The sequence below is a fragment of the Oncorhynchus gorbuscha genome, linkage group LG18, assembly GCF_021184085.1.
Source record: "Oncorhynchus gorbuscha isolate QuinsamMale2020 ecotype Even-year linkage group LG18, OgorEven_v1.0, whole genome shotgun sequence".
Lineage (NCBI taxonomy): Eukaryota > Metazoa > Chordata > Actinopteri > Salmoniformes > Salmonidae > Oncorhynchus > Oncorhynchus gorbuscha.
This window is the reverse complement of record NC_060190.1, coordinates 36526250-36547530: the sequence shown is the minus strand read 5'-3', so window position 1 is coordinate 36547530 and position 21281 is coordinate 36526250. Positions and strand designations below refer to the sequence as shown.

Genomic DNA, 21281 nt, shown 5'->3' with positions numbered 1-21281 from the left:
CCCATAAAGAAAATGAGAATTAAAAACAAGTTCAGCCCCTAGTTCGACAGTGATCTGGCAAAGTTACTCCACCTCAAGAATTCCATTTGGCGAAAGGCTTGGAACACACACACACTCAGGTTGACTGGCTCTCGTTTAGGCAAATGAGAAATAAGTGCACTCAGGGTATCCGGCAGGTTAGTTACTTTAAGGAGCAATTCTCTCTCTGTGGGTCTATCCCCAAGAAGTTCTGGAGAACGGTTAAAGACCTGGAGAATAAACCCTCCTTGTCAGAGCTGCCCATGTCCCTTAATGTTGATTTTGTGGTTGTTACTGACAGGGAGCACATGGCTGAGCTGTTTAATCACCACTTCATTAGTCAGGATTTCAATTTGACTTAGCCATGCATCCTTGCCTGTCCAACATTCCTCATCTCCCACCCCTTCTAATGTGACTAGCCCCGATGCTCCTCCCTCTTTTTTCCCCTGCCCTGCTACAAATGATCTACCTGCAGGCAGTCACTGAGTCCGAGGTGATAAAGGAGCTCCTTAAACTTGACCCCAAGAAACCATCTGGGTCAGATGGTTTAGACCCTTTCTTATTTAACATTGCTACCCCTTTCATCTCCAAGCCTATCGCTGACCTTTTTAACCTGTTTCTCCTCTCTGGGGAGGTTCGTATTGCTTGGAAGGCAGCCACGGTGTGTCCTTTATTTAAAGGGAGATATCAAGCTGATCCTAACTGTGTTGTAACAACTTGTCAATAATCAACTGACTGGCTTTCTTGACGTCTATAATATTTTCTCCGTGACAGAGAATCCTCTATTTCACGGAAGATCAAAGTTATGTGGTGTGCATGACACCATCCAAACAGTCTTTGAGAGTCAAGTTAACACTGTGTGTAACAGTTGTCACCAACCGGGCGATTGCAATCGACTGGTTGATTTCTAAGGCTTTTCTAGTCGGTCACCAAACGTTTATGTAGGCGGTGTTCCGATTTAAATGTGGAACCATTTCATGTGTCTGAAGGTACAAATCAAGTGCACTGCCAATCGGATTGCTCCGATTTCTCTGCAGTAATGTAGCAGGCATTAAAAAAAGCTACAGCGAAGTTGATACTGTGAGATTTCCAAACTTTTAAAACCATGACTAGAGAGAGACTGTCAATGAATACTGTAAGGAGCTGCTGTTTTTATGATGAGCGAGTTCATGTTAAAGTTCTTGAGAGAAACGGAGGCTCAACACCTTTCGTTGGCGCTCCCTATTCTGATTTCTAGAAAAACAAGCCTTGATCTGGTCGTCCCCGTTTTAGTTTTGCTCCGCTTTTTGAGTTGGTTCCTCATTACGTTTTCGTGTGGATTTTCTTTGGTTTTTGCTTCTTCTTGGGCTGATTTAGTGGGTGCTCATTGTGGGTTTATTTTAGGTCCCAGTAGTCAACTTTCTGTGGACAACCTCATGAGTGTCTTTCCGAACCCTTCCTAAAACCTCACTTGTTTTTTTGGTTGTTGTCAATGACTTTTTGTAAGTTCCCCTTTCTGTTTGAGAGACCATTTTTGATTTTCTTATTGGGGAATTTAACAGGTGCACTACAAATACTGGAGCTCTAATGAATGAGTAGGGAAGTGTATTGATAAGCTTTTTTGTTATTATTAGTGGCTTTGGTCTTTTTTTAATATCAAGGAACATTTCACTTTCTTTGTTCATAGGAGTAACAACATACATTTTTGCATGACGCAGGAATAATGCAGTGTCACTCGAGTTTTGCCATCAGCTGGAAGACAGTGTTCCATTTTGGTCAGTGGAAGAAAGGGAGAGCGAAGGAACGTTGAGTGGCGGACCCTCAGTCTGCAGCTCTGCCTCCGCTGAGACTGACCATCAGATGCAGGCACCATCAGCCCAGTAAAATACAAATATTTATTACAGGGTGTGATCCTGGAGCCTACCTCAAATATATATATTTTTTTCAATGGTCTGAACAACAATTAATTGGCAAGGCAATTCAAGCAAAGCCAATATGCAGTGATAATGTATTGGCCCTATAGCCTACTACACAAACCTTACTGCGACAGTACTGTTTTTAATAGGTTAATGTTGCATAGGCTTACGTGTTTTAAGCTATGTTGAAAATAATCCAAGCAGTAGATCTGTGCTTGCATTTTGACTCAAAGTGATCTTGACTGAAAAGTTTGGTGACCACTGGTATACAATAATTACTGACGAATTCCTTCAAACCTTTTTCACAATAAAAAGGGAAGTAGGCCGATATTGTCTAACTTTGATAGCGTAAGATTAGGTATCCTATAGTCTAAAACATTTCAGGCAACAATAAACAAGCATGTTTACATCTCCGCTGTTGAAAATCAACTGATAGGCTAGAAATAAAGGGAAATGTGTAGATGCTTTTTTTACTGTGATATAAAGTTTATGATGCACAATGATAATCAAAATGGAACTGGCATTTGTCTTGGATTATTGTGAATAACTAACTCAACCAATCAGCATCCAGTATCCAAATTACCCGTTGTATAACACAATTTAATTGGCATCATGGCATGAGAGACATATTGAAATCCTTTTCTTCATTTGCTGGGGATAAAACAAGAGAATATCAGAAGTCAAATTAATATAGTATGCTGCATGGCATGTAGGGAGTACACTCAAAACAAATAACTATGGGTGTTCTGTTTGTATTTAATCTGTTTTGTATTCAATCTATTGATCTCCAAAAATACATCCTCTGTCCACTTGGGGTGATGACACCTTGTATTGCTTTGGCTCATGGGGCCAAACTCCATTGAACAATGTCATGAGACTCTTTCAGTCACATGGAAAGACTTCCTTTAGTTTAATGTTGACTTGCACTGTTGCGCTGGTGGCTACTAGGTCAAAACTTGTAGGATTGTTTGGTCCATTCTATTTCATGGAAGATCAAAGATGTGTGTGTGGTGCGCATGAAACTGTCCAAACAGTCGTTGAGAGTCAAGTTAACGCTGTGTGTAACAGATAAATTCACTCAAACCTTTTTGACAGCAAAAGGGAAGCATGCCGATATTGTGTAATTTGGAGAGCATATGATTCTCTGTTAAATCTTTCAAGCAATATAAACTTAATTTGTATAAAAATAGGTACCTTTAGACATTTTTTTTTATATACAAAAAATTGAAAACTTTCACAAGAGGTAAATAGTTGCCAAATTTCCATGTCTTCTCTTGTTTGATGAATTACGTGGTTGTTGATCTCTTACTGGCAGGTTAAACCAATCCTACAGAGAGAGAGAGAGAGAGAGAGAGAGAGAGAGAGAGAGAGAGAGAGAGAGAGAGAGAGAGAGAGAGATGTTACTCAGAGTAAAAGTAAATTAGTTTAAATACAAACACTCAAGTAGAAATACAATTACTGAAAAACACTCAAAAGTACAAGTTCTCGGAAAAGCTACTCAATTACAGCAACGAGAGTAGTTGTAATTAGTTACTTTACACCTCCGGTTATGGGCTATCATGTGACATGACATAGATTTGAACCTTTTATTATAAGCATTGTGTAGGAAAGAGAATTACACCAAAAATGACATTAATTGTCTGGGGTTGATGCTTGACCAATTGACGCAAAGAAAAGGGATAGTTGGCTGACAAAGCTTTAAATAAATGTTAGAATCCAGGTCATGTGACATCATTGTCCTAAACACAGGTCCCTAGGAATAGTATTACACTGTTTCTCTCCGATCTCAATAAGGATCCAGTCTATCCCAAATATGGGGCCACAATCCCAGATACCCTTCTTGAGTAATTGAGACACATAAATACCATTTGAAATGAAAGACTCAAAACAAAACCAGACTCTGGCCATTTTAAGAGCTTGAAGCGGAATAAGGGTTCAGGATGTTATTTCCACATATTTTCACGTTTGTGCATTTTTGTCAGAAATAATTGCCTATGTGTACGTACCTCCATGTGTGTGTAAAATATAACTGTTCTCAATTTTTTTATTCATAGATTTTGTATCCTGTATATTTGACGGTGATAGTGGTGGTCTAACCTATCTATCTTATGATCATTGCACTTACTGTAGTCACTCTGGATAACAGCATCTGCTAAATTTCTGCATTTTTATCCAAATTTACTTATTGACATTGCCTTGTTCCGTTCAATGTTCTCTATGTATATAGTACTCTAAATACCCCAATTCATGTTGTTAAGTTCAAAAGAATACAACATAAACATTTCTAGCACCATTCAAACCAATATGGGTTCAGAACCTATCGTCCCAAACTCTCAAAATGTAAAATGTAAATGTTTTACATACAGATCTCATATTTCTGTATTGAATCTTTTTTTCCACCCTTTTTAAGTATAATTTGTGGATGTATCAAAAAATATATATTTTGTTAATTTTGATGGATAGCATTTAGCAAAAAAACATTATTTGTCTCTTTGAAATGAAACCATCAAACAATAAAACCTAATTTACCGATGTCTATGAAAATGGATATATAGCGTCTTGGAGTGAAACTCTACAGATCTTCTCTAATGACATCCAAAAATAATTTTGCATTTCACTCTCACTGAAGAAGTGGGAAGGAAGGGTAGTGGCTCTTACCAGCTCTCTCAATCCTTGGCTTTACAATATTGTAGTTCAATGTCCTCAATGCTGCTGCATACCCTGTGGACCATGTTATGCACAGGTTAGGTTTCAGTGCAGACTAGACAATGGCATTGTGAGGGTGAGGTATCATATTCATTATGTAAAAATAAGTTGCAACAGAACAGACCATTTCTGCAGTTTTATCCTAATCAATTATCTGAAACAATACATTCATTGATCTGGACATAGGGATGGACACCAGGATCACTAGCATAACACTGAACATACCAATAAATGCTGCTGTCTAACATTTATATAGCCTATAATGTAGGTTTTCCAGATATCTTTACAGGAAAAATCGATATGAGTTGGAGTTCATTATAAGTTGCAAATGATCTCGAGCCAAAACAATGAGTCCATCACCTGACAATTTCTGTAGCTGTAACACACCAATGCCATAATGTCTGTGCTGTGGTTGTCGTTGCTTAGCAATAGTGCCACGCTGATTAGTGTAAATAGCCTTCAAAGGACTCCACTGTTCATTATGTTTTCTATTTTTACATGACATTTAAGGATATAATTAAATAAATGTACCTCTGGTTTTCAATTATGCTGGTACTGTGGATAAGGGCTTGGAGCCTCTGGAAGAAAAAAAAATGTAATTCGATTTTCATTGAGGAATCAGAGAGGGAAGAGTTAGCATAGTTTTTCCCCACTGTTAGAGGTAGATGTAAACTACCACTGAACAAAAATATAAACGCAACATGTAAATAGTTGGTTCCATGTTTCATGAGCTGAAATAAAATATCCCAGAAATGTTCCATATGCACAAAAAGCTTATTTCTCTCACATTTTGTGGCACAAATTTGTTTATATCCCTGTTATTGAGCATTTCTCCTTTGTGAAGATAATCCATCTACCTGATAGGTGTGGCATATAAAGAATATGATTCTGCACCTTGTGCTGGGGACAAAAAAAGGCCACTCTAAATTGTGCAGTTTTGTCACACAACACAATGCAACAGATGTCTCAAGTTTTGAGGGAGCGTGCAATTGGCAAGCTGACTGCTGGAATGTCCGCTAGAGCTGTTGCCAGATAATTGAATGTTCATTTCTCTACCATAAGCTGCCTCCAACGGCGTTTTAGAGAATTTGGCAGTACGTACAACCAGCCTCACAATTGCAGACCAGGTGTATGGTGAAGTGTGGGCGATTGGTTTGCTGATGTCAACATGGTAAACAGAGAGCCCCATGGTGGCAGTGGGGTTATGGTATGAGCAGGCATAAGGTACGGACAACAAACACAATTGTATGTTATCAATGGCAGGGAATTCTTTGAAGACAGTACAATACCAAAAAAATACTGTCTGACACAGCATTACAGAATGAAGTGCTACTGAAATCACTTCAGGCTGTTTTCAGTGTTTCATTAACTTTGCATTAAGCACTAACCCATCAAAGATGTCCAGATTAACACAATGCAGGCTAAAATATTGGCCTCATGTGCCTTTCCTCATCAACTCATTGCCCCAGTGTGTCCCAGTGTGGATAGCCCATATCCTTTGAGGGCAGCCCTCACTTTGCTTGAAATAATCAACTATTTTGCCAGCACACAATGCTCACATTGGCACAATGTTGGCACAATGTGGGCCCAATGAGGGTTAAAACATTAGACCCATGTAAACTGCCCATATTGTGCCAATGCACCTTTGCTCATCAGCTCCACATTGCCCTCACTTTGCCTGAAATAAGCCCACCCTTAAGAAGCAGGATGTACAGGTCCTGGCCTGGCGTGGTCACGTGGTCTGCGGTTGTGAGGTCGATTGGATGTACTGCCAACAATGTTGGGGTAATGGTATGAGTAGGCATTAACTATGGACAATGAACACAATTACATTTTATCAATGCCAAATTTGTATGCACAAAGATAGCATGATGATATCCTGAGGCCCATTGTCTTGCCATTCATCTGCCGACAACACCTCGTGTTTCTGCATGATAATGCATGGCCCCATGTTGAAAAAGTCTGAACACAATTCCTGGAAGCTGAAAATTCCTCAGTCCATGGCCTGCATACTCACCAGACACGTCACCCATTGAGCATGTTTGGGATGCTCTGGATTGACGTGTACGACAGTGTTCCAGTTCCTGCCAATATCCAGCAATTTCGCACAGCTATTGAAGAGGAGTGGGACAACATTCCACAGGCCACAATCAACTTTATGCGAAGGATATGTGTCGCGTTGCATGATGCCAATGGTGGTCACACCAGATACTGACTGGTTTTCTTATCTATGCCCCTACTTTTTTTAAAGTATCTGTGACCAACAAATGCATATCTTGTTCAGTGTGTGATCCATCTTACCTTCTTCTCACTGAGACAGAATAGGGTAATGATCAAGATTGGTCCGCTGCACACTGCTGCAATGATAAAGGCTGTCTGGTAGGAGATGCTTAGATCGGAATGACCAGTGTTCCCGTGCCGGAATTCCTTCACTGAGCCTTCACTGGACCTTTCTGAAATAGGAGCATCGTCTGCAGCTGTCCTCTCTGACAGGATATCTGAGGGAGAATGAGGAAGAGCATGAGCCATTGTTTGGAGACTGAATCTTTATTCAATGCTCAAGGGCATTTATTTGATGGTACGAAGTGCAGTGGGGAACCATGAGTGCCATCTAGGCATTTATTAAATTCAAACTAAAGGGTTATCATTTATATATCATCTTTACAATGCTTTTGATGATCTTCTGATGTCATCTCTTCAGTTTGTGTTGGAAAGAGAAGGGTTAATACTGAAGAGAAAAAAAATATCCAATCACGATTTTCTTTGGTGGTCTCTGCGTAGAAATATATAGCTAGCTCAGCAAGCCATTGGCTAGGCCTTCAGAAGCTGCACAGAAGGCCTTTGCGAGCGAATCCAACCAAAGGGCGGGGTTTGGTCTTAGAGAAGTCAATGATGGATGTGAAAAATGATTCCTTAGCTTTACATTTTATCAATCTAAAGGCACAACCGAGATTTGAGCCAATGTCTTAAGAAGTTAAACATGTTGTTACTCCAACCTCATGAAAACAACAAACTGACACGTTTTCATTTTCATGCAAAACAACTTGATATCGACGGAGTGCCTTTGCACATGGCAGTTTGGCGAGAGACGACCTTAGTAGAAGTGTTTCTAGTACGCAGGAGCTTTGCTAGCCAACATCGCCATAACATTGTCTACAAGTGTGATCGGAGATTCTATTGTAGAAGCAGTTTTAGCTTCATACTGTACTGTCTTTGATTCAACTGTATTAGAGGTGAATCTTGGGGTGACAGTGGAGTGAACCAATCACATTTTGACTTGCAATGGGTGGGACAGTTTAAAAAAAGACATGTGTCTAGGCCTTCTTAAAGGCTTAGACAGGTCACTACTGAGAGCGCAAGAAAAAACAATCAGTGGCGCAAGCAGTAGTTTTCTCATGCTAATACTAGTAACGTTAGTTAGCTTGTGTTGTAGTAGAGTGACAATGGGGACAGCAGCTGTAGCAGCTGTTATCAACTTCAAGGTGGATGTTACTCATTTGCTAGCAACACCCTTTTCAAGATTAACTTTCACACTCTTTCAAACTTAATTTGCAAATTATCTTCATCTAGTGAGTTGCACAGTTGTTGTTTTTTTGCAACTCACTTGTTATTAGTTATCTCTTTGAAAGCAATGAAAAATTGCTGAACATGAACTTCCGATCACTGGTTAGGGAGTGAAGGATACATGGAGAAAATCGGATGTTTAAATGAAAATGGATGGCCCTCCCTGAATGCTTGAAAAAAAACTAGTGACCCCTATACCCAAAATAATAATGAAAACAAAGTGCATAGCAGAGAACATGTCTACCGTTTACCCTCACTTCCTGAACAGACCAGAGCCTTAGATATACAGTTTTAGAAACTGTTCTTCGTCCTCTAAGCATTTTATGGCAACACAGGAATGTTGACGTGCACAGGGCTACAGGCCAGAATATTGTGTATTCGCAGACCACCGGGAACAAGAATAGGGGTGGAAAGATCTCCTTTATAGTAAAAGCATTGCATGACTCTATCATCATATTTGCAGGTCTGAGAAAAGAAATGCCTTTTATAAAAATGTCATGCAGTTCTATGTCATTTTACATTTTTGCTGACACACAAATTACAAAAATGACAGGCTAAGTATGGACAGAGATAGGCCTGTGTGTTCCTCTTATCATATTTCTCCAATGCCAAATCAGTGTGTCTTGTTTACAATGAATCTGCCCCCGTTTACAAATAATTATATCTGAGACGTTATTAGGAATACAAGCATGGTAGTTAGGCCTGCTTTCCACCCCAGACAGAGTAGGTTCAAGTTTCAGCACCATAATGTAAGAATCTGGCTTATTGTGAGGTCAATAAATCTGAATGACACATAATGGGCAATAAATGCTGTATTTTGTTTTTCATCACATCAATTACAGTAGTAGCAAGCTATCAAAGTTGACCTCTAGTCTTCCTTATCTTCGCGCTCTCCGTCTCAAACTGAACAGAACATGGGCTATAGGATAGTCCGTCCACAAGATGGTGCGTTTTTGGATAAGGCCTATTTTCTGAAGAAACCTTTGACTTTCCTCCTGAACTGCCACTGTAGCCTTAAACAGCACAGCCATTGGTTAAGCAACACACAAATGTTGTTGATCAGCAAGGGCAGAGCAGGCCGGGGCTCAGGTTTGGAATATCCATTGCAGTGTGTAATGCAGACTAATTATATTGACACCATTCCAGCAGCTATTTTAGAAATATAAACGTATTCTGTGTTTATCCAAGCAGGCACTTCACAGCCTATAGGCTATGGATCATTTGGTTGAGACCACAATATTGAAATTGATATTGCGCTCCCAGCGGAGAATCAGAGATGAGGGGGCGGTATCATACACATATCGTTATGTATATCCTAAATTAGCAACTAGTTCTATTTCTGAGAAATATTGAAATTTCATCAATTGAAAAAATACGAACTCCTCTCCTAGCCCTGAAAAGCATGACCCTCACCCATTTTCCTCCAGGTAGTCATTCTGTAAATTTCGATCTGTCCCTTAGTGTGATGAACATGATCAAATATATTTGCAATGGGAAGTAACAGATAATATTCATTTTGGAAAATAAATGATTGTGTTTTTGTATTGTTATGATTTCATGAGGCCTAACATTATTTGATGCCGTGTGTGACTGCTGTCGCCTGTCTATCAGCCTTGTCTATGAGTTTGACCAAAATTGTCTCACCTTCAGCGCCATGGAGTGCTGAAGGTGTTGTTTTTGTCAGTCTTTCTGATAGTGTGATGGTGGTTTTAGGCTACCATAGGTTGTGTAAACAGTGTGTTTTTTATTTTGCTGGTTGCATTATTTTATGCTGTGTCACGTGTGACTATGCCGTTTCTGTCTCTGCGTGTCCTGCAGCCCAAAGCGTGGCCAGGCATGTTTGATTCATTCATAATGGAATCAAAAAGCATTGCTCCTCATTGGTCGGACTACAGAAGATATAATGACAGGCACATTAAGTGATGCTATGTTTTCTGTAAGTTTTTTTTTGAGTTTGATACAACATATTGGAAGATTATTGGTCCCGCTGAAGGCCTAGGTCCTATAGTCACTGCACAAATGTTTTCTAAATATATTACATGGTGAAATGGTAATAGCACAGCATTTGGTAGTATCAGGTAAGTATCAGGTTAACCCTTGATCTACAAGTTCCTCACCCCATGGAAATCCCCATCACAACTAGTCTGTTTAACCTCTTCAGTCGACCCTCTACTTTTTCGAACATTCTGTTAAAAATCGCGCAACATTTCAGCGCCCTGCTACTCATGCCAGGAATATAGTATATGCATATGATTAGTATGTGTGGATAGAAAACACTCAGACGTTTATAAAACTGGTTAAATCATGGCTGTGACTTTAACAGAACGTGCATTTCATTGAAAAGTGCAGGAAAATCTGATCACTGAAAGTGGAAAAATATATCCATCCGCCGCTTCAACCAATTGTTATGGGCGAAAGACATTAAATATGGCTGAGTTTGCAGTACCTACAGCTTCCACACGATGTCAACAGTCTTGTCATTTGCCTAGGATTTGTTTCTTGGTCAAACGAACAAGAGACAGCCCATTTCTTCCGGATATTTTGGTTGAGAAATACACGGACAGTATTTTAAGACGGACCCCTATAGAAAACACTTCGTCTTGTGATTAATTTGATCGCTTATTAACGTTTACTAATACCTAAAGTTGCATTGCAAAAGTATTTCGAAGTGTTTTGTGAAAGTTTATCGTCGACTTTTTGAATTTAAAAAAATGACGTTACGTTATGAAACGCTATTTTTTTCCGTTTATCACACAGTCTTCATAGATCGATATGTAGGCTATATATGGACCGATTTAATCGAAAAAAAGACCCAATAGTGATTATGGGACATCTAGGAGTGCCAACAAAGAAGATGGTCAAAGGTAATGAATGTTTTATATTTTATTTGTGCGGTTTGTGTAGCGCCGACTATGCTAATTATTTTGTTTACGTCCCCTGCGGGTCTTTTGGGGTGTTACATGCTATCAGATAATAGCTTCTCATGCTTTCGCCGAAAAGCATTTTAAAAATCTGACTTGTTGCCTGGATTCACAACGAGTGTAGCTTTAATTCAATACCCTGCATGTGTATTTTAATGAACGTTTGAGTTTTAACTAATACTATTAGCATTTAGCGTAGCGCATTTGCATTTCCAGAGCTCTAGATGGGACGCCTGCGTGCCAGGTAGGAGCAAGAGGTTAAGCTAGATATCAGTTTTTTGCATGGGTTGCATCTCAATCCACCACATCAGCCGACATTGCCCTTCAGCATCTGCTGTGAAAGTTGGCTCGAGCTAGAGCTGTTTGTCAGACCATAAGAAATCCCCCAAATCAGTATTCTCACAAAAACGTCTGTAGCGTTCAAATGGTTTGTCCTGCACACTAACCTGTCTGTGGAAAGCTGAAACTCCCACGAACACGATGGTGTTCTCCAGAAGGTTCTCTCATCTGAAGATCCCCGGTACAATATTTAAAAAATGAATGTAAGTACAATATACATGGAACAGTTTAGTTACTAAAATGAGGGGATACGTTTTTTTATTGTGGCATTGTCAGCCACCAGGGGGAGACTCGAGGCCTGGTGGCAGACGGAGTCTACATCACGAGGCGATGGACGTACCAAGTCTTGACGGGCTCTCCTGCCAGGACTAATTGGGGCTGATTGTAGCTGGTGGGTAATCAACGGCTTATTGCTCACCAGCTGTACGAGTCCCATAAAGCTGCCAGAAGGGCAGCACACAAGGAGAGGGACTGGGGGAAGAAAGGTGACTTCCGTATAGTTGGAGACGGTGCCCAAGCTAAAAGGAGGGAGTTCAGTTTTTGTGATTGACAGGATACAGCAAGACCCGGAGCCCAGAAGACGGTATCCCAGAGAGGGTCTCATGGGGGAGACATATCCTTTTCTTTTGATTTATTGAAACCGAGCTAATCGAGCTAATCCTACTCTGTCCGTGTCTGATCTGTATAAACGTCTTGACCAAGCCCCCCGGTCTGCCACAAGTGGAGGAGAATGTGGGCATTCTGATAACGTGGTCAGATCGTGGTTGATGTTTACCCAGCATCAGTATGGAAGAGCTGATAGCTCAGTCCGTTTGGGCCCAACAAGCACAACAGGCAGTCCAGGAACGAACGCTGGAGGAACAGCGACTACAAAACATCCGCCTCCTTGAGGAAAGCAGGAAGCTGCAAGGAGGAGTGTCTCCTGAATCACATCCCAACCAGTTTTTAATCAAGCAATGGAAGACGATGACATTGAAACATACCTCTGTACGTTTGAACGGACAGTGCTACGGGAAGGATGGCCAATCGGTCTCAACTGTTCCAAGACTGGAGGTTCGTACCCGATGCATCCCCCGAGCCCAGATGAGAGACCTACTGCGCGTCACCAGGGCATGGATCCTAACCGACTTATCCATCCTCTCCATCCTCGACAAAGTGGTCCTGGATCGCTTCTACGGGCGCTACCCCACAACATGAAGAGGGCAGCAAGTCTATGAATACCCCAGACCTTGGAGGGCCTCCTGGAAGCAGTGGAGATGAATCAAAACACTCAGGCCCTGCTGAGTGGGAGCCGGCCCGAGTCCTCGACCGTTCAAGGGAACGGAGGGACAGCCCCACCAATGGGTACCCCGAACCGACAGTCAGCAAGGCCAAAGGACCGCAAAACCATGGAGAGAGGGCTGGGGTAGGGCCGACATAGTGGGACCCCTGGTGAAAACAGCACGAGGACAGCGGTACATCCTGGTGGTGGTAGATTATTCCAACAGGTATCCCGAGGCCATTCCCCTACGGCCGGTGGTATCCAAGGGAATCACCCGGGAGCTGTTCCACCTCTTTAGCCAGGTGGGCATTCCGAACGAGATCCTGACAGACCAAGGTACTGAGCAAGACCCGGAGCCCGAAGACGGTATCCCAGAGAAGGTATCATGGGGGGAGACCTAATCTTTTCTTTTCATTTATTGTTTAAATACACACCCTTGAAACCGAGCTAATCCCAATCTGTCCGTGTCTGATCTGTGTAAACGTCTATATAGTTTCCTGCTCTTTTTATATCTCTCAGATTTAGGACAGACCCCCCCATGCTTAGACAGGGCTTAGACTCTAGAGGGTTAATACCAGTGCAGTCAAATAAATTGCTAATCTCTATGAAATTGATTGTGTGTAGTTTGAATCCGTTGGGATTCACAAAGTAGTTTAAACAGGGTGCTTTGCTTTACCTGTGCTGAATACTTCCTCATAGGATGTCCTAGGATGGTTTGGCTCAGTCTTCATGACTTGGTTGTGTGCCTCTGTAGTGGTGTGTAGTTTGTCTGGCTCCTCCACTGTCATCTTCAAACGTGGAGATGCTTCGGTCGTAGTGCTTTCAATCGGAGGGTTCCAGTCATGTAAATATCTCTCTGTGCCTGGGTATTTTTCTCTAGTGTCCTTTAGTTGAGGGGTCTGTGTTGAAACCCAATCCTGAAGTATTCCATAATTCCTGGCATCCAGCGACCTCTTGGCCAACACATAGGCAGTGCTCTCATCACTACTGGGGGTGATGCCAATCAACTTGTAAAGAAAAGGGACTGGTGTGATCAGCTTGGCCCCAGCAACAGCGAAGTGACTGTGGGGTGAGCCTGCTCCTCCTCTCCCTGCTGGTCGGGCTGTGGAAGTCTCCCTTATCCTCTCAGTCTGGGGGTAGTAAAATGTCTCGTCATGGGAGCCAACGGTCCCCAGGAGAACCAGACCAGGAGGGGAAGACGGGGAAGGTTCATTCGTGGCAGACGGGGTGTCAGCAACTGCCTGGTAGAGTCCCGAATCTGACTCAGTTCCATTGGGTGAAGGTGGATGAAAGTCCCAGTGTATATCTCCCTCTCTGCCCCCTCCAAGTGAACGTCCATCGGGGCCAGTCCGCTGCAGCTCCCTGGGGAAGGGGGGTCTTACGGTACCAGAACTCACCAGGAACACCCGGGGCTCAGCGCCCTTGGTACCCAGGGATGGATGAGTCGGCCTGGGAGGCACAATCGAGGTGAGTTGGGAGAGGGTGGGCTGTGGGGGACTGCTCCATACGCTGTGGGACACCAGGGAGACATCAGGGGTTACCGGACCCACTGTCGGACATGTACACCGGCGTTCAGGTTCAGGTTCAGCTAGGGCAGAGGACAGGGACATGGGAATGGTTAGGGTAAATAGCTCTAAGAGAACAGTCTGAAAACAGCTTTGAGTAATCATGGGTGGCTAAATGTTTTCTTCTGAAACAGCAATGTAAACATATACACAGAATCTCTTAATAATTTCCTGGAGCATTGCTGGCTTTTTAACATGAGGTATTTTTGAGGTGTGTGTTTTCGAGATTTTCTGGTGTTAATTTAGGTATTTTCCTCATAACATGCAAGATGACAGATCCAAATGAAAGATGATCTTTCCAGCCTATGCTCATAAAATATACCACTACGGGGGACAAATGGCAATAACAATCACTAAAGTATGTGGTAGTTATGGGAGACTGAAACCACCAGTAATACTATACAAAACGACTACCTATCTCTTAGAATGGATATTAATAGATATTATCATAATTATCAGTTTATATCTCCTGCTACCTGCGGTGGGGGTGGGGAGGGCAGTGGTGGATTCTTGGTAATCCTCTGCATACTCTTCCTCACAGTTCCAGTCGACGGGCCCGTTGCTCTTGGCCATCAGGGTCATGTACATCTCAATGACCCCCCGGACTTTCGTCAGAGCCTCTCTGGGCGAGGTGCTGTGCACTCTGACAAACTTCAATGGGGTGTCCTGTGATATGGACGGCAGGAGAGAGGAGATGGAACGGGTCACATTCATTCCCTACTAACAATTCAAAACCTCCTGAAATACTTTCAAGTGGTTTTAAATGGCACTTATTGAATAATACATCATGCTTAATGAATGTTTCTAATGATGAAAACTCAGATCTCAGTGAAGGGAGTTGCCAGAGGAGCAGGCTATTGTAGATCATTATATACAGTTTTCTCACAAAATGAAAGTGTCTGTTTTCAAAGCTACTGCATTGGCTATCGGCAATTGTGGCTTAAGTCTTAGAGTATTTAAAAGTTTGAAAGGGTTTTGTAAAGATCTCCAAAAACAAATTACTTTGCAAAAGTAAAACTATTTCAAAATATTTTGTTTGATTGCAGGAAATCAACTAAGAATTTTTTCAATCAATTACTCTGATTGGATCAAGTCATTTGTTTTGTATTGGGGTTAATTTAATATTTGATCATGGATACGACTTAGCCATTTAGCTAGCCCAAACTTCACAGTGAGGGTGTTGGACAAGGGGTTCTCATAAAATAAAGGAAAAATCAACCCCAAAAATATATTTTGGTAGTTTTTCCTTTGGTGTACTGTTGATACAGTACCAAATGTGTTGCATGTGAGCAGCAAAGATTATCCATTATATTGACAAGATAGTCGGGTGACCACTCTAATGGAAATACATTGATGGCAGGCGGGGGGAGGCGAGATTAGGTGGGACCATTCTATCCAATGAGAGGGCAGATAAGCGTGTAAGAAACAGGCCCAACTCCTATATAAAGTAGTATTACATCAGTGCATTCATTGCAACCTAACCATTACATTTTGTTGTGAACCAAATTCAAAACTCATTGACCTCCATACAAAAATGCCTAAATTCGTGGTTTATTTTCTTGGACAGATTTTAGGTGGCATAAACCCTCTCACTCCGCCTGTCAGCAGCCAAATTTTCAAGACAGGATTGTCAAGTTGCAAAGTGTCACTTGCCACCTCATAATCCAAAACACCTTTGGAAGAGACTGTTCCTGGACTAGAGTAGGAAAGCTCATAAGTAAGTAGCACTCACCTCAATCTCCTCATTAATTTCAGGTATGCAGTTTTGGGAGTAGAGGTCATATATGACCTTTTTCAGGAGTTTGACATAGCGCCCGTTGTCCGATTTCCTGACATACTTGAAGTGTGTGTTCAGAAGCTCCAGGATTTGTGGAAATGCTGCTTTGATGTAACAGACTTCACTCTGTGTTTCAAAAGAAAAAGAAACCTATCGTCACTGCATTTTTTAACACTGGTTTGTATTGAGCCTTGAATCTCCTTTCCAAAAGCAGACCAGGGTTAGGGCTTTTAAATATATATATATATATATATATATATATATATTTACATTATATAGATGTGGAAATAGGTGACAAAATGGGCTTTTGGATGTCACATCCAGACCTGTACTTGTAGTCTTGGACCGAGAATATACAGTGTATTTGGAAAGTATTCAGACCCCTTTACTTTATACACATTTTGTTATGTTACAGCCTTATTCTAAAACTGATTAAATATTTATTTTCCCTCATCAATCTACACACAATACCCTATAATGACAAAGCAAAAACAGATTTTTTGACATTTTTGTAAATGCATTCCATTTTTTAAAGTGTTCAGACCCTTTACTCTGCACTTTGTTGAAGCATCTTCAGCAGCGATTACAGCCTTGAGTCTTCTTGGGCATGACACTATAAGATTGGTACACCTGTATTTGGGGACTTTCTCCCATTCTACTCTGCAGATCCTTTTAAGCTCTGTCAGGTTGGATGGGAAGCGTTGCTGCACAGGTATTTTCAGGTCTCTCCAGAGATGTTCGATTGGGTTCAAGTTCGAGCTCTGGCTGGGCTTCTCAAGGACATTCAGAGACTTGTTCCAATGCCACACCTGTGTTGTCTTGGCTGTGTAGTTAGGGTCGATGTCCTGTTGGAAAGTGAACCTTCACCCCCAGGTCCTGAGCGCTCTAGAGCAGGTTTTCATCAAGGATCTCTATGTACTTTGCTTCATTCATCTTTCCCTTGATCCTGATTAGTCTCCCAGTCCCTGCCACTGAAAAAAGAAATCACTACATCATGAAGCTGCCACCACCATGCTTCACTGTAGCGATGGCACTTGGCAATCAAGCCAAAGAGTTCAATCTTGGTTTCATCAGTCTGGATAATCTTGTTTCTCATGGTCAGAGTCCTTTAGGTGCATTTTGGCAAACTCTAAGCGAGCAGTCATGTGCCTTTTACTAAGGAGTAGCTTCCGTCTGGCCACTCTACCATTCTACCATAAAGGCCTGATTTAGTGGAGTGCTTCAGATATGGTTGTCCTTCTGGAAGGTTCTCCAATCTCCACAGAGGAACTCTGGATCTCTGACAAAGTGACCATTGGGTTCTTGGTCACATCCCTGACCAATGCCCTTCTCCTCCGATTGCTCAGTTTGGGTGGGTGGCCAAACAATTTATTTAATCAATTTTAGAATGAGGCAGTAACGTAACAAAATGTGGAAAAAGTCAAGGTGCCTGAATACTTTCCGAATGCACTGCAGTTGTCCATTTTCAAATGCATATCCTGTTTTATCCTTAAGTATGATGATGGGGTGGCCACGCCTATCTTGTTTATATACTTGATAAGGTCCTAAGTCCATTTGTCATATATTGATGCTGCGATTGGCCCAACATCAAGTTTGATGTTGGCAGTGCCACGCCCAGCCACTCACTGAAGTTACAAGTGTCCAGGGGCAAGCCTTCTTATATCCATGGTCTGATTGGTGTGAGACTCACATATGCATCTCCACAGACACGTTTGAGTGAAAATCCCCCAGTGGCTTGAAGGGTTTATCGACTACACATGGATACATACCCTTAACCTAGATTGAGTTTGGAAGTCTTCCCAAAAAGGGCTAAACAACAAAAGGCTCAGAAACACCTGGTTTCAACATACTGTATGTGCCTCTTTTCATCCCTGCAGACAAGAATCTGAAGAAAAGTGTGAAGTTCCCCCCTTGAAATGTCTTGCCACCCTACTCAATGGGTGCTAGGTGTATACACTGCAAGACCTTTGTCACAACTGAAAAATAGGCAAGAGATGAGCATATTGCAATGTTTAAGAAAATATATTCCAGTGTGAAAGACAAGTCCCTGTTGGCCCTGCTGGTATAAGATCAACTCTGTTTGCCCCCCATCCCTCTCAGTAGTCAATTAACCCATTGCGAGATGCAATCCTACTGACAGTCAAAATCATCTTGACTCGAGAACTTCAGAGACAGCTGATCTTCACATACAGTACCAGTGTTTGGAGACAACTACTCATTCAAGAGTTTTTCTTTATTTCTACATTGTAAAATAATAGTGAAGACATCAAAACTATGAAATAACACATGGAATCATATATATTTTATATTTGAGATTCTTCAAAGTAGCCACCCTTTTCCTTGATGACAACTTTGCACTCCCTTAGCATTATCTCAACCAGCTTCACCTGGAATGCTTTTCCAACAGTCTTGAAGGAGTTCCCACTTACGCTGAGCGCTTGTTGGCTGCTTTTCCTTCACTCTGCGGTCCATCTCAAACCAAACCATCTCAATTGGGTTGAGGTCAGGTGATCGTGGAAGCCAGGTAATCTGATGTGGCACTCCATCACTCTCCTTCTTGGTCAAATAGCCCTTACACAGCCTGGAGGTGTGTTGTGTCATTGCCCTGTTGAAAAACAAATTATAATCCCTAAGCACAAACCAGATGGGATGACGTATCGCTGCAGAATGCTGTGGTAGCCATGCTGGTTAAGTGTGCCTTGAATTCTAAGTAAATCACAGACAGTGTCTCCAGCAAAGCACCCCTACAACATCACACCTTCTTCTTCGTGCTTCACGGTGGAAACCACACATGTTGATATCATCTGTTCACCTACTCTGCGTCTTGCAAAGACAAGGCGGTTGGAACCAAATATCTCAAATTTGGACTCATCAGACCAAAGGACAATTTCTACCGATCTAATGTACATTGCTTGTGTTTCTTGGCCCGTGCAAGTCTCTTTTTATTATTGGTGTCCTTTAGTAGTGGTTTATTTGCCTCAATTTACCATGAAGGCCTGATTCACGCAGTCTTCTCTGAACAGTTGATGTTGAGATGTGTCTGTTACTTGAACTCTGTGATGCATTTATTTGGGATCAAATGTCTGAGGCTGGTAACTCTAATTAACTTATCCTCTGAAGCAGAGGTAACTCTGGGTATTCCTTTCTTGTGGCGGTCCTCATGAGAGCCAGTTCCATCATAGCGCTTAAAGGTTTTGCGACTGCACTTGAAGGAGTTTTCAAAGTTCTTGAAATGTTCCAGATTGACTGACCTTCATGTCTTAAAGTAATGATGGACTGTCAATTCTCTTTGCTTATTTGAACTGTTATTTTACCAAATAGTGGTGGCATACAGAAGATAGCCCTTTCTTGTCACAACACAACTGATTGGCTAAAACATATTAAAAAGGAAAGAAATTCAACAAATTATTTTTTATCAAGGCACACCTGTTAATTGAAATGCTTGACTACCTCATGAAGCTGGTTGAGAGAATGCCAAGAGTGGGCAAAGTTGTCATCAAGGGAAAGGGTGGCTACTATGAAGAATCTCACTTTTTTTGGTAACTACATGATTCCATATGTGTTTTTTCATAGTTGAGATGTCTTTACTATTATTCTACAATTTTGACAATAGTAAAAATAAAGAAAAACCCATGAATGTGTCCAAACTTTTGACTGGTACTGTATATTGCCCCATAGATGCCACCCAACAATACTTTTGGGAGAAGTTCAATTCATACAACCCTAAAAGCTTGAAGAGTTTCATAGACTACATAAGGGTAAATACCCTTACCTAGATTGAATTTGGAAGTCTTCCAACAAGTGGACAAGAACACCTCAGAAACACTGGCTTTTGACATATGTGACATTAATGAGGGTCGCCAAACCATACATATGAAATTTTTGGAAAGATTCGACCTTTTTAACCCTTTCAAAAAGCCCCTATAATACCAATTGAATGCACTTCCTGCTCTTCTGGATCCCCTGCAGTTCGTGTTTCGCACAAAGAGAGGTGTGGACGACATCAAGCTGTTTTTAATGGATACCATCGACAGACATCTGGGGAGCAGGAGGGACTTTGTTTCTGGAGTTTTCATCTGCATTTTACACCATTTAGCCTTCCATCCCAGCCAGAAAACTTGACTCACAGTTCAATATCAACCATGGCCTTATCTAATGGATTATGGATTTTTTTAACTGACTGGCCACGTGGACAATTGCACAGGTTCACCACAAGGGTGTGTATTGTCACCCCTTTTTAAAGTTTTCTACACCAATGACTGTCAGATGACACATTCCTTCTCTAACTCCTCTCAGGGTCTGAGCAGGACCACAGCCCAGCCCTTCAGGACTTAATTATTGTGTGACAGTGCGCTGTGGGAGTTGAATGTGTCCAAGACGAAGGAAATGGTTGTTGACTTCAGGAAAGGACGTCCCCCTGGATGGTGATCATCCATGGTGAGGAGGTGGACATTGTGCACCAGTATAGATATCTTGGTACCATCTTTGATAATAACCTGAAGTTTGAACAAAACACAGACGCCATAATCAAAAACGCCCATCAGAGCAATACTTCATCAGAAACTGAACTCATTCAGTGTCCACAAATCTATATTGTAAACCTTTTACAGTTCGTTCACTAAGAGCGTGTTCTGTGTTTCTCTTTAAAATGCTGGTTCACATCCCTCTCTGTCAAGAAAAGGACTGCTTCCAAGCCATTGTGAATACCTGCTCTAAGATCACTGTGGTGCCTCTCGGAAGTCTGGGCTTCTTCTTTGAGCAGCAGACCAGGAGGAAGATGTATGACATGCTGGGGGACAAGCACCCATGTCCTCAACCCGCAGATCCAACTGCTCCCCCTTGGATGCCACCTGCACTGTCTGAAGTGCTCCACCAATAGGCATATGGCCTCATTTGTGCCAGAGGCAATTCACCTGTTAAACAGGACCAACAAGGAAGATCTAGCGACTATTCTAGAGATAGTTTAGCCCTGAAATGGATTAAGAACTGTGGCTAACATAACTTTGTAGTTTCTTAAAATGCACCATTAACTTTTAATTGATGCATTAGTTTACATTCTTAGATAGAATTTTGCAGTCTTCCAAAATGGGTTGAAAAAGGCTCAAACACCTGGTTTCAACATATGTGCCTCGTTTCATCCCTGTATCTGAAAAAAAAGTGGGAAATTCCCCCCTTTGAAATGGCTTGCCACCTCACTCAATTTTTTTTATTTTATTTTTATTTCACCTTTATTTA

General features: G+C 41.6%; 1 protein-coding gene across 2 annotated transcripts in view; it reads right to left on the bottom strand.

Moving 5' to 3' along the window:
- Positions 1 to 2495: 2495 nt before the first annotated feature.
- The window catches only part of LOC124002365, a 57131-nt gene continuing 38345 nt past the window's right edge, over positions 2496 to 21281 (bottom strand). For both annotated transcript variants that reach the window (XM_046309737.1, XM_046309735.1), the window contains 7 exons: positions 16002 to 16172; positions 14746 to 14935; positions 13381 to 14292; positions 6921 to 7117; positions 5151 to 5197; positions 4572 to 4634; positions 2496 to 3240 (listed from right to left, as the gene is read on the bottom strand). In XM_046309737.1, coding sequence (XP_046165693.1) covers positions 4580 to 4634; positions 5151 to 5197; positions 6921 to 7117; positions 13381 to 14292; positions 14746 to 14935; positions 16002 to 16172 — 1572 coding nt within the window. In that variant the 3' untranslated portion in view covers positions 2496 to 3240; positions 4572 to 4579. The remainder of the gene's footprint in view (positions 3241 to 4571; positions 4635 to 5150; positions 5198 to 6920; positions 7118 to 13380; positions 14293 to 14745; positions 14936 to 16001; positions 16173 to 21281) is intronic.